The sequence below is a fragment of the Thermobia domestica genome, chromosome 5 (assembly GCF_964235325.1).
Source record: "Thermobia domestica chromosome 5, izTheDome1.hap1.1, whole genome shotgun sequence".
Classification (NCBI taxonomy): Eukaryota; Metazoa; Arthropoda; class Insecta; order Zygentoma; family Lepismatidae; genus Thermobia; species Thermobia domestica.
This window is the reverse complement of record NC_137458.1, coordinates 19,898,954-19,913,709: the sequence shown is the minus strand read 5'-3', so window position 1 is coordinate 19,913,709 and position 14,756 is coordinate 19,898,954. Positions and strand designations below refer to the sequence as shown.

General features: G+C 36.8%; 1 protein-coding gene across 1 annotated transcript in view; it reads right to left on the bottom strand.

Annotated features, from left to right (window-relative positions):
• Positions 1 to 14,756, bottom strand: part of RSG7 (Regulator of G-protein signaling 7) — a 214,040-nt gene that overhangs the window by 131,677 nt on the left and 67,607 nt on the right. Inside the window, exon 2 of the mRNA XM_081758294.1 lies at positions 1,062 to 1,226. Coding sequence (XP_081614420.1) covers positions 1,062 to 1,196 — 135 coding nt within the window. The 5' untranslated portion in view covers positions 1,197 to 1,226. The remainder of the gene's footprint in view (positions 1 to 1,061; positions 1,227 to 14,756) is intronic.

The window sequence follows — 14,756 nt, the reverse complement described above, 5'->3', positions numbered from 1 at the left end:
CTAATTTTCCGAACTTTCCTTTTATTTTTGTGAATTTTCTTTTGTTATACACGCACATACTTTATAATAGCAGAGTTCCAATACTCTGCACAAAGCATCTTCCAAGCAGCAGCTGTGTCTTTCTCAAAATCCCTTTGCCTGGCAACACGTCTTTCCTTTCTTTCCTTCCTTTAGACATCTTTTACTGATTCCGAAACAGCACGCGATCTATTGTTCCGAAACGCACCATATACGCTCCATTCGACTATTCTGCGAGTTTTTTAATTGCTTTCGCGTTTCCAGCGCATTTTGATTAGCCATCCACATTTAAATACACGGTCAGCGTATTCCAAGCGTACACATGAGCCATAAAAACTCGTTGCGAACGCATCGAATAGCCGTGCACTTAATGATGATGATGATGATGGTTAGAATGAGGTAATCACTGAAGAGAAATGTAAACTTGTACGTAGACTATCTGCCTTTCTACTATTTACAAGAAAATTTGAAACACGAATGAGTCACCATCTATTGAAAAAATATCGCATTAAATTTTACAGTCCTTAAACGATTGTGTACATCACATGTTTCTTCCGTGTACTTCTGTGTGAAGGGAGTAAGGAAAATACACAAGCAGATCTGTTTGTCTCTAGTGCCTGAAAATATTGTATGTATATGTGCATTATAAATTTGACAAGAAACAAGCTCTTCCAAGCATACTTTCTCTCTCTCTCTCTCTTGATTTTGTGTTTTGTTGTTGGAAGAGTTTTGGCGTCAATGTACTACGTCATAGGGTGCCAGCCAGCTGTCGTATGGCTCATTGCCAACACAAAAATGAAGCAATTCGCATTCTTTTCGCCTATTTTTTGTTTTCAGTCATATTTCGCGCTTAGATTCCAAAGAAGAACCTACAGTCCATTCTTTGTTCTGCTAACTGAGCTATCTGCCCTCATTCAGACTGTTGAGTAGAACTATAGCCAGTGCATTTCAACACCTTCTAAAAGAAAAAACATTGAAAATAGAATCCTCAATTGAAAACGCAATAAAAAATATACATGTTAATGTGTAGTTAAAGAACCTACTTTCTTGTAGACAATGTGATTTGGCGTGTCTTCAGTGCTGGATACTGGCTGAGTGGTTGTCGATGATCCCGGCTGGCCATTGTTGGACTCCTGTTTTCGCCTGCCGGCCGATTTATCCGAACTCATCGTGACCATCACAGGAAGGTGGGGAGCCTCATCGCCCTCCTGAAATATACAAAACAACACTCTCATTTAGAAAACAAATGCAAATATTAATACCCAATTCCCTCGAACAGGACAATGAAAACTATATTTCGTACGTCTTCTCTATTGTAAAAAAAGTAACTGGTAATTATCAAAATTGGTCAGTTAAGTAAGCGCTGGTGCTAGTTGGCTCAATAAACAGAAATAACGTCTCCACGGGGCTCTGAATCTAACGAATTGGCCCGATAACATAACAACCTTGTTCCTTTTTACACAACTTCTTTTATTATTATTATTATTATTATTATTGGATTATACATATAAAGGTTATTGTAATATTCCGTGGAGTAACGGTACACGACTTTATCTCTCATCTTTTTTTTTTTTTTTTTTTTTTGTTATTATAAAAGATGTTTATGCAATGTATACACAAGATTATAAATAAGTCTCTAAAAGTTATTTTTTTTCTATAATTGGATCTCTTGCCTGCTGCAGCTTGGAGGTTTGAGGTTTGCTGGTTAAAAATGACCCTGCCCGTTGAGCTTAGTCTAAAGGAACTTCTTCCCTGTAGCAGCTCAGAGGTAGGGTTGGTATCTCCTGCTCATTGCAGCTCGGAAATAGGTGAGAATACCTTTTGCCTGTTTCAGCTCAGAGATAGGGTTAATATCCTGCTCGTTTCCCCATTGCAGCTCAGAGGTAAGATTAGAGGAGTCTCTCCCGCCCGTTGCAGCTTGGAGAGAAGGGAATATAATCTTGCCTGCTGTAGCTCGGAGGTTTTGAGTTGTGCTGGTTACGAATGATCTTGCCCGTTGCAGCTGGATCTAAAGGAATCTCTTGCCCGTTGCAGCTCACAGATACGGTTAGGGGAGTCTCCTCCGCCCGTTGCAGCTTGGAGAGAAAGGAGTATCTCTTCCCGTTGCAGCTTGAAGATAGGTAGGATAGGACCAGCTAACAACTGATGTCTTCTGCCTAGAGATGTCCGTTTATATAGCCAGACTTTAGAGGCGGAGCCTGTGGAGGAGTTGAAGGGGTCGTCTTCGTATTTTCTCGTGTTCCATCAGTGTGACAGCATCCGTCGGTTTCTTGCTGGTGTTTGTGCCGAAGCAAATGGTTCGATTTAATAATACATGATGCTTCCAATACGAGGAAAATGCGAATAATGCAATATTGTCTACAAGACAGAGGTGAGGTTTATCGAGCACTATTCGTAGTCCTTAAGTTTAACGTTTGACATTCTACAGCATATTTGAGTGGAATTAGACTACCGTTTGGACATTCTATCCATTGCTATGAGCAAACAATGGACAGACTAAATAGGGATGGATAATTGCGGAACGATTTGTTCCACAAGAACGAATCCTTCAATGGAACGAACTGATCGAGTCTCTGAAAGGATCAGGATTGACTTTGGCAGAATCACTTAGGAGAATAAAAACACCCTGAGTGCAGTTGACAGATTTAATCAGTGCATTCGGTTAATGGAACCAGAACAACAAACTAGTGAGCTCAGTATTAATGGAAGCAAACAACAGACGAGTGGGCTCAGTGTTAACGGAACCAGATAATGGAACCTACCAACAGACGAGTGGGCTCAGTGTTAGCGGAATCAAATAATGGAACTGAACAACAGACGAGTAGGCTCAGTTAGTGGCTTGATATGGATAGGGGCAGACAAAAACAATGCTTCACTTCTGGTATATGCTTGAGAAATATAAATTCTCTTTGTTCTATATCATAGTTGATTTTGCAAGCAACCTGAAAGTATAACTTCATTTGACTTATTATACGATGTGGGCGGAGCAAGTAGAAAAATATTATACAGGTATTACTATAGAGTAGCTTTACTGAAGATAGAACCTTATATGTAAGATTATGTATACAGTGTAATTTATATTTTGTGGCAGAAGTCACTTTGGAGGTGCCTGAGAGTTTGTTTCAACCGTCATGATTGGCTCATGGTCTATTTCAGAGCCCGTCATTGGCCAGATTAATTCTTCATAAGAAATATGGGTTGTCATTACTTGTGATATTTCTACTTATACAATATTTCTTCTCCAAAACTTCCTTAACCATTCCACAGGCCACAAGTCCTAAGGAAATCTCTAACAGTTCAATTTCAATCGTCAGTGTTTTTGTTTTTATAATATCTTTCAATTAAAAAAAAAAGAAAAAGGATTGGTCACTCGTCCATTCAAATCAGTGCGAGCTTTGAATTGGTGCGCCTCCACTGGACTCAAAGATTTAACAATGCGACAGAGATTATTCAATGGTTTTTCTTTATCTTAAGCTCTAGAGGAAGTTAAAAAAAAAGCAACAGATTACCGGAAAAATCACCTTTACCTCTCACATCCTCAGAAAAAATCATTTTCATTTTGTGTCTCTGCGAAACATGGTCACTTACTCTGAGGGAAGAACATAGACTGAAAGTATTTGAGAACAAGATCCTGAGACGAATATTCGGACCCAAGAGGAACGAGAATGGGGAATGGCGGAAACTTCATAACGAGGAACTACATAATTTATATGGTTTACCCAACATTGTTAGGGTCGTCAAGTCTAGGAGGCTTAGGTGGGCGGGTCATGTAGCTAGAATGGAAGAAAGTATAAACGGTTTCAAAGTCTCGACTGGAAGACCAATCGGAAAACGACCATTAGGAAGACCTAGGCGCAGATGGGAGGACAATATTAAGATGAATCTCGCAGAGATAGGAATACAAAGTAGAAACTGGATGCAATTAGCTAAGGATAGGAGTCAGTGGAGAGCTTTTGTGAACGCGGCATTGAACCTCCGGGTTCCATAGGCCATAGAGTTTGTTAGTTAGTTATAGATTAAGGATGTTACATTTCAATTCCTGGAGTTTCAGCCTTCTTTTGAAAAGAACGAATAACGCCATTGGCTCATTTTATATACTGTTACATAGTAATATCTACCTGAATTGGATGACTATTAAACATAGTGAGTTTCTCAAGAATCCATATTCTCCCAGCCGCTCTAGTGGCTAGCCTGAGCATCTTTGGTGTCAAAGGCCCAGGTTCGACACCAGGATGGTACAGCTTTGAAATATGAATGCGTTACTGTGATTCGGATTCTATCTTAAATTGTAGGTTCACGTCTCATATAGCTTCGGTACTGAAAACGAAGGCTAAACTCCAACAAACCAAAATGAGAAAGAATTGGTAGTCATCGGTTTGATCTTCGCCCGTGACGGGTTTTCATAACATACCAAGATGAATTTAAACTTAAATCAAAATTATAAAAGTGAAAAAAGTAAATAGCAAGTAGGTCAAGATTATTTTCGTGTTTTCTAATTCCCAATATTTTCTCCCTGAATATTGCTATTATATAGGCATTCTCTTTGCTGGAAACTGCATGGATTCCATTGCAGACGCCGCTTCATTCGTGAATCTTCGAGTGAACTAGCCTAGGGTTTCTCAACCGCTGTCTCCCGACACAATGTTGTGTCACGAATGTGTTAGTTGTGTCGCGAAATTTTTAAGATCTTCTAATATATCAGTAGTTTTAAGTTTAATGTCTTCTTATATTTCTGATGCTAATATTAATTTCTCATAAGAGTCATAAGTTTCTTTTATGTTAATATGTTTCTATTCAAGAGTCTTACGTAATTTTCTTGTTGAGATTTGTATCTCATAGTCGTTCCATAATTAATTCTTATATTTCTAATGCTAATATTTCTTTCTCATATTTCTTCTTAAGAGCCAGTCATAAGTTTCTTTTATGTTAATATGTCTCTATTCAAGAGTCTTATGTAATTTACTTGTGAGATTTGTATCTCATAGTTGTTCCATAATTTTTTTAAAAAAAGTATTATAATGTATTTTTATCTGCCTTTTTGCATGTAGGGAAAAAAATCACATGCAGATGTGTCGAGAAAGTTTGAAAAGTAGTTTGATGAGCCCCAAAGGAAAAAAAGGTTGAGAAACGGTGAACTAGCCTTCCTATTAAGATAATATTCATTGTTGTTTCTAATCCGTCTTATCAATTCTCAGGTCAGAACAGTGAAGGTACAGTCATGTCCAAAATCATTGTCGCATATCTATAACTGTATTCTTGTAAGAATAGAATTTGATAATGATTTTGCAGGGTACTTTTAATACTGATACTATGTGTATAATCGGGAAATGTATATTTGTGGTAAATTTCATAATAAAAGAATTACAAATACGAAAATTAGAATGAGTAAAACAAAATGTTGCTAAACGGACAAGAAAGTTTTATTTTCGTTTTATTGTTCTTATTTACTGCTATTTTGATATGAAATTTGCCACATACATGTCTTTGCCGATTATACACATACTAACATTATAAGAAATACGGGCGAATACGTTATCAAATTATATTCCTACAACAACATATTTAAAGACATGCGACAATAATTTTGGACAATGAGTGTACTTCAAATCATTTGCATCTATTGAAAAATTCGTATGCGCTTAGACTACATTGGAAGCATATACACATAGATTTAAAAAAAAAAAAAACTATCAAAATATTAACCTTTCCTCCAGAGTTACCCTATATAAGTTGTTATGGGTTGTGTAACTAGTTCCGTAGGGTCGATAATCTTTCGTAATACTTTCCTTGAAAGAGATGTTCCTGTTACTCCTTACCGCTTTTTTTAATGTCAGAAACTGTTCAGCGACCGGAAGCTGTAATCTGAAAAATACAAGTACTACGTAGCCAATACATATGTATATTGGAAGTGAGGTTGGGGAGGAAATAAGTTATTTTTTAAAAGGAGGAGGAGGATATCGCACAAAAGGAAGTGTTTGGCTCTCTCCTCTCTTGGCTGTCTTTGAGGTTTCTTAGCGGAAATTATGCATCCGGAACCGGAAACACTAAATCATGTGACACCAACATTTATTGCATCGAGAGCCATTTTTCGTTTCGTTCTCCTGATTCTTTCTCATTCTCCTCAAGAAACACGAATATATATATATATATATATATATATATATATATATATATATATATATATATATATATATATATATATATATATATATATATATATATATATATTCGTGTGTGTGTTGAGTGTGTGTACAAAATGAAATGTTATGAGTACACGAAGAATACAAGTTTGATTCAATTTGCCAAGGTAAAAATTGGGAGGGGCGGCCAGAACCCACACTATGACAGGTATATCATGAGTTTACTACAAACTTTCAAAAATATATAAATAATAGTTTAAATAATTTTTATTATTCAAAAAAGTGGTGTAGCCTAGGCAAGCTCGTATCCACGGAGGGCTAGGGGGCCGCCCCATTATATTTTTACTGCCCCCTAAAATGTTCACGGTAGGCTTGTAAATGAACTAGCCTATAATATGATGATGAACTATAATATGGTTGAATCGGGTCCCCCTAACTTCTACCGGGCCCCCAACATTTTGGGGCTGGCTACGAGCTTGAGCCTAGCCCTTTCCCCCGGTCCCGAGTTAGATCAGCCACTGGTATGGGCACTTTAGACAAGTAACAACGATGTTCTTAAAAGGAAAGTAGAATACAAGTCGGAATCGCTCCTACTAGGGGAAGCTAAACATTTCTTACAGTATGAACTTTTTTTTTTTTTTTTTTTTTTAATACACTTGTCCAGAAGAACGCTTGACACAACTTGAACGTTTGAATTATGACTTCTTCGTTCTTAGCTTGATTTTTTTTTTTTTTTTTTTTTTTTTTGAAAATCAACCACAAAGAATGACGTACGAAATCGATTTACCTCATCCGATCTTGATCCAAGATGGCAGACTTCTGCAATCTTAGTACCCATATGAAATGTTATTATGTGAAGTCTTTTGGTTCCCGGATAATTGGTCATCAAATTTGATTTGGACTTAAAAAAACGAAACAATGTTCGAAGCAGGTGACCAACTTGTCCAAATCTTCCTCTACGAAACATCCCGCCAGTGTCCGGCCAGTACATACTGTTTCATTTGAACGTCACTGCAGCGCTAGTGTCGGCGCTCTGCGCATACGCGCTAGTGTCATTTGTTCATTGCCTCTCCACTGACGCCAGTATGTCACAAGTATACTGTGTCCTCTGATCGTTTACAATGTTTAACCCTTGAGTAGTCGCGCCGTGGTCAAAAGCACCACAGGGAAATTATTTTCGATCGTGTGTCCATTCTGTTTGTCCGACAGACTTCTCCGTCTAGCTAATCTTGCCCCTCACCTTCCCAAACATTCCTGCTCAATCACTCCGTTATCCGTTGTTTAGTTTAAGTACTAGTGATTGTTTAGTGATTCTGCGGTGCTTTCCACCGCGCGCGACTAACCGTGTAATGTTTTTTCTCAGTGTTTCGCTCTGCACGTGACCTTTGCTTTGGAGATGTTTTAAGCTTTATAAACATAAATATTATTTTAATGGACGGAAGAGAGGTCGACAGAGTTAACAAACTGATACCAAGTATGAGAAAAGAGAAAATTAGAACTGAACAGCTTAAAACAACGGAGGGAAATGTTAGGGATTGACTATTTGGATAAATCAGCCGACACGATCTCGTGGAAGCTTTGTCTGAGGAAGATCATAACAAATATTTATATATGAGTGAACACGAAAGGTCAAGTGAGGAGTCTGCGAGCGAATCTGAAGACCTTAAACCCAGAAATGACCAGCGATTCCCCGAATGTAGTCAGAGCAAGAGGGGACGAAATAAGCGACGACGAAGTGTAGAACAGTGTAAATTTGAAGATAACCTAAAATAATTCAATGTAGTGCTGTATAGGTGAAGTTTCAAAATAACAGGACCTTAAAATAATTCAATGTAAATTTGATTTGATTTCAATTTAGCGCCCTTTTCAGCATCAAGGCTATGTAAGACGTGGACCTACTGCTTAACGAAGGATCCGAACCACATGAGGTCCCACCGGGAATCGAGCCGGCAGTCCCACACCAAAGGCGTGTATGCTAACCGCTTAGCTACGACTGAGCTCTAATTCAAGGTAAAATGCGCTGTGAAGCTTTGTTTTATTGTTATGTTTATATAGTATATTTTTAACTAATTTACTATTGCATTTCTAATTTTAGACGAACCAAAGTTGACAAAAACAGAAGATCATCATCAGGTTTAGAATTTTCAATAAAACCAGTGCGTAGCTATCTATCTAAAGAAATATGTAACGACAAAAACATTTTATTCCAAATGAGAAATAAAAAAATAACATGTCTAGTTGTATGTTTCTCTAATAGTTATTACTGTAAAACTTATTATAATAATAAAAATGTTATTCCCTCTTAATCAGAAAATATATAAAATTACGTTTCTAATACAAGAAAACTGTTTAAAACTATTTTTGCAACACATTATGTTCGTTCGGTCCATTTGACCGCGCGCGACTACTCGCGTTACTTTTTCAGCGCGACTTCTCGAGGGTTAAAACAATTGCTAAACCCACCCACTGTGAGATTCATTCTGTTATCCGGTTTTTGAATCCAAGAAACTTTACGCCGGCCGGAATTAATAGTCAAATTGTAGGGACTTACAGCGTTTGCACACGTCCCCAGCAATGCCGGACCCGGCTCCGCCAATGTCGGTGCCGGCGCTTCTTTGCACACCCATCCCAGTAATGCCGGTTCCGAGAGGTAGTTTGAGTTTGAACGTGAAGGAGAGAACATGAGTCCAGCAATAAACAAAGGATATCTCCTTGCCTTGCTCTACTTACAGCGAAGAAAGAGGAAATAAAGCAACACTAGAAAGATTTTAATCCATCCATTGTTGACAATGCGTCATGTGGAAGGTTCGTTTTATACATTATATGAAAAGCTGCGGAAATATGATTCGAAATTTTTAAATTACTTTGGCATTATTATTATTATTATTATTATTATTATTATTATTATTATTATTATTATTATTATTAGTCATAAGTGTTCTGCCATTAATGGCAAGTTATTTTACGTGAGCTAACCAGGAATGCTTCCAAGGTGTAAAACTAGTTTAGAAAATCTGAAATAGGGATGCGCACGAGACAAGATTTGTGGCTGTCTCGTCTCGAAAATTTGCTGTAAAAGTGATGTCTCGACTCGAAAAATGTATATTTCTCTATTGGAAGAGTCATGTCTCGACTCGAATTTTGTCAGGAAAATCCTGTCTCGACTCGTCTCGTGCGCATCCTTAATCTGAAAAGTGGAATTGATGGCCAAATTTAGTAGCTGGAATGCTGTTTTTTAAAAGAACATTGAAGTGTTGTTTGAGATGCCTCACGACCCACTTTGCCATATTATCAGTTATTTGAATGGAATATGGCGACTTTCAAGATGGCAAATATGTTGACCATGCACTCTAACATGTAACATATTCATTTACTATTCTATATTAAGCTGTGTACATTTCATTTTGATTGCTTAATCAAATATGAGGAAATCTCAAAACCTGTAATTTTCCCTCAATCGCCCCGCGAAAGCGAAATGTCATTTCTTGACTAACAATGATTGACTTCTGAGCGATCTAAATAATACCGTATGTTTCTAGCAAGATCCGTAATAACCTTTTATCCGTGTTCAATTAAAACCATAACACCCAAATTTTATGCCAATACTGGTGTTCCTGAAACTAATTAGTATTATAAACCACTGCAGCAAATAATCGGAACTGTTCTCCAATCTCTCTTCCAAGTTGCTTATATATTTATTGCACATCAAGAACATTATATATATATATATATATATATATATATATATATATATATATATATATATATATATATATATATTACCTCAAACTTACATGACATCTTTATTTCTTTTTTTAAAAAAATAATAGATAATAGTATCCATGGTTACAAACCTAAACAAAATAATAGCTGACAAATGGTAAGCAACTGACAATAACTAACTTATTTTCAGGTTATAACTTTTTACACAGAATTTATACTATCGAAAATTAAGAATCAAGCTATATCGTAAAAAAAACTACTTAGTAATCCCACGGTTTTCTGTGATGCGAAAAAAAGAAAATAACAGAAAAAACTGAAGTAAACAAAAAAAATCCAAATACAGGAAAAGAAACAAGAATGCGTGCAAGGTCTTGCCACTCACTCACTGTACCTAGATTGAAGAAACCTATCAGCAAGCCGGCTCCGGCATTACCGGGTGCGTGTGCATCCACACATAAGAAAGCATTGCCGCCGACAAAACCGGAGCCGGAGCCAGAGCTAACACCGACATTGTCGGTGGCTAGGCCTACTGCATTTGCCGGTCCCAGGAGTTCTACCGGCTTTTTTGCCGGGTCGGAAAGCGTGTGCAAGCTATCATTTGATTACATTGCTGCCGATTCCATCGCCTTCTTTGTCGGGACCGGATCCGGCATTGCCGGGACGTGTGCAAACGTTCTTACGGTGAAAATGCAATGAGTGATGGCAGTTCAAAAAGTGAGTGAGGTAGTTCAAGAGAACTCGTATGCGCTTTAAAAGAGACGTAGTCGAAAAAAAAAAAAGGCTGGGTAGTTATGGTTGTCTTCACTGGCGGGATGTTTCTTAGAGGGAGGTTTAGACAAGTTGGTCACCTGCTATCAGAAGAATTTGAACATTGGTAGAAATTATGTCGAAAAATGATTTAAGGTGTGTTCTTTCATGTAAAAATAAATTTGGCTTCAACAAAACTGTTTTAGTTTTTTTTTTTTTTTTTTAGAAAGGTACTTACTTTCTAGACATGCCTCGTAGATTCCTCCAATTTATCTACCAAATTCATATAATTTATCGCCAATTCATATAATTTATCTAGCCAATTCATATAATTTATCTAGTCAATTCATATAATTTATCTAGCCAGTTCATATAATTTATCTAGCCAATTCATATAATTTATCTAGCCAATTCATATAATTTATCTAGCCAATCGTCCTAATCATTGACATTTGAATTAGGTCGTTCTCTCAAAGTTCGGTAAGAAAATCCTTCCACGTACTGTCTCCAGTTCGACCATTTTTTTTCATAACGCTCAATGTTCTTCCATTTGAATAATATATATTCTACAACGCGTTGTTTGCTGTTCCAAGTCGTTAAAATTCCTCTTGTTTGTTCGATACGAAATTTTTATAATGATCGCAGCAGTATTCACTTCGAACTGCAAGGAGTGGCCCAGCGTAGCGTAGTCGCTAACGCTCTCTCCTTCGGTGCGAGCGGTCCCGGGTTCGATTCCCGATTCCCGATAACACGCTTTTTCAGGCCAGCCATCCTGAATGAGGTTTTCCTGGGTTTTCCTCATTCACACCAGGCAAATGCCGGGGTGGTACCTAACTAATAGGTCCCAGACCGCCTCCTTCCTTCCCCGATCCTTTCTTCCTTCCCTTTCCCCGAATTGAGTGCTCGCCGAGGGACGTCATCCCTCAAATCGTGAAGGGTTAAATGGCCTTAGATGCCGAAAGCCCAGAAACCTAAATCCTAAATCCTAAAACGAACTGCAAGGACTTTCAACCTACATCAACCTATATCCAACAGTTCTCGAATTCATTTCTGTCTTCCGTTATCGATTTAATAAAATCCAACCGTTGGAAAGTAAATTTTAATGAATACGGGATGACAATTACAATAAAAGCATGCAGTTTATCGAAATGTTCAATTTGCATAGAAGAAGATATAGAAACTAGTTGCTAAGAATTTGCTGATTTGTTCATTAGTTTGTTAGGTCAGAATATGTTCGTAGACCTACTACTTGTTTAATGGAGTTCGAGTAAACCTAGCGTTGGGGGTTTGTTGGTTTGTCTCGAGCTTCCATTTTGTGCTATGTGTTCGTTTAGGATTAATATAAGTGCTCTTTGTTTTATTTTTTTTATTTTATTTATTTATTTATTTATTTATTTATTTATTTTTTAGTGTGTGAACATCCCTGGCATCACCACTTCTCTACAACGACTTTATAACAATTTTGTTTAACATGGGCGAATTCGGGTTTCCAACCTACACCATTTTGGTTATGCTGTATCATGACCATGTTTTTAATTAGTGCAAGCAATTCAATGTTATTGAGGATGAACCATGTAAAGTGGCGGATCCAAGGGGAGGGCTATAGGGGCTATAGCCCCCCTTGACGCTCAGATATACACTGGATAAAATGGGCTTAAATCCTGCTTTACACTGGATAAAACTGCAAAATATGGTTTAGCCCCTCCCTTGATCATATCCTGGATCCGCCCATATATATATATATATATATATATATATATATATATATATATATATATATATATATATATATATATATATATATATATATATATATATATATATAATTTAGATTGTTGTCTTGAATGAATTGTAATAATTTCTTAATTAAATCCCAATTTCTGGTATATAAAATTATATTTGTGGAGACTGGAAAAGTATGAAAAAAAATTAAGATGTATATTGAAGATAATTCTTTTTTGGTGAACATTGTAACAGTTCACATTGGAATATTAGATGGTTGATCTTGCCTATTTCTTTTTCACTATTTACTCTAAATCAATTTTAATAATTTTATTTAAGACAATTTATTAGATCAGCAGAATTTAATCCTTTGATTCCTGGCGATTCTAAAGTACAATGGTTCATGTGAAGCTATAAACCTTTTTCTTCCATTTTTACAGTTATACAAGTATTTATCACAAGATTAGGAAACTAAGCGGTTAGCGTACGCGCCTTTGGCGTGGGAGACCCGGGTTCGATTCCCGGCGGGAGCTCATGTGGTTCGGATTCCACGTTAATCAGTAGGTCCACGTTTCATATACCCTTGCTGCTGAAAGGGACGCTAAACTAAAAAATCAATTCAACTCAACAAGATTAGGAAAAAGGCTACTGGACCTAAAAGGTCGAGCCTATGAAGAAGGTGTCCGATGAGAGGCCGAAATAAATTGAAATGAAATGAGTCTGATCTTGACCAAACTCTACATAGGGGAATAAGAGATGGTGCTGTAAACACTAAGTATTGGGGAGCCTTGCTCCCATTTTTTATTCAATTTTTACTATTTACAATGCATTACTTTGGACAATTTTATTATTTGTTACAATTTTCATATACTATATTTCATTTTTAATATGTCCATGCGCCGCTTATCCTTCAGTATTATTACATTAATAGTGTGATAAACAATTTTATTTAAAACAGGCAAATTCGGCCATCTTGGCTCGTGCCATTTTAGTACATTTACTTATTTCAAACAATTTATAATTAAAACAAATATAGTGACGTAGTCCACAAGGCCCTAAGGCTGGGACTTCCTTTATAAATCTCCCGTAAGGGAGGTAACTGAAAGAAAAGAAGAACTCTACATAATTGTAGATCTTGAACTGGTTAGTTCACAATACAATATTTATTGTTGACACTGATTCAGTGAATCACTTAGGATATAAAACGTATGCAATGTGAAGAGACTATTCAATTAAATTTTCGGGGGTGGGGTGAGGCCAATCCCTTGGAGGTTTGGAGGAAGGGTATCCCTGATTGGAGTAAACCATTATGGATGATGATGCTACAATATTTTATATTTGCGCCAGTGGTGTATGCAGAGGGGGAATTCAATCTCCCTTGCGCAAGACATTATGGAAAAAATACACATTTACTACACTGTATTACTAAGAATAATAAAAAAAACGTATTCTGAAACGATATAAGATTCAGTGTTTGAACCCGCTTTCCTTTCGTGAAATTCTTCGTAGGCTACGCCACTGATCTGCTAAGACCTCTAATCATATGCTAAAGATTTCCTATTATAATAAAGAAGTAAGTTAATAAAATAATGAAAAATATGTTTCAGCTTGTTCTGCAACTTTTCTTTTTTTTCTAGTTTAGAGCTCATTACCTACATTTGTTGGCGGTTATTATTCGTGTCTCTGCCCATATTTGTTGGAGTTTATTATTTGTGTCTTTGTCTACATTTGTTGGCGGTTATTATTCGTGTCTTTGCCCATATTTGTTCGCGGTTAATATTTGTGTCTTTGCTCACATTGGAGATAAACACGTACCTATTGGTGCTGCTCATTATTGTGTCACGGATAAAGTAATTACAATGAAGAACATGATTTTGCAGTATATTTGTACTATGTGAAACACATATTAACGTATTACAGCAATGTTTTTTAAAATGTCTCTCAGCACTAATGGGTTGCACAGAAAGAAGACTTCCCATAGTTGCAATATGTCTCTTCAATTAAGCTTACCTCGTATTGCATGCGTTGGAGATACGTCTAGTCATAAACGATTTTTTTTCTTTTCTCTGTTGTTACCGTCGCGTGTGCATCGATAAATGTCTCCGCTGTAGACAGGAGGTATTCGTGTTCAGTTCATATCGTGTCAATAATACGAACACGAATTCTGAATAAAAGAACAGAAAGACCCGTATTAAAACACGAACATTCTCAACTTTCCCAGCCAGTTGCATTGAATTACTTGCGAATATACTCTGCAATTTTCTTCAAGATACGTACTGCGGATATTTATTATCTTTTTGTATTTTTTAGGAGTTAAAAAGTGAATTCGTACACAAATTATGTGGAAAATACTGACAATGACTATATGTTGCATGCAATCAGGTTACAAAATTATATCCTTGTCTA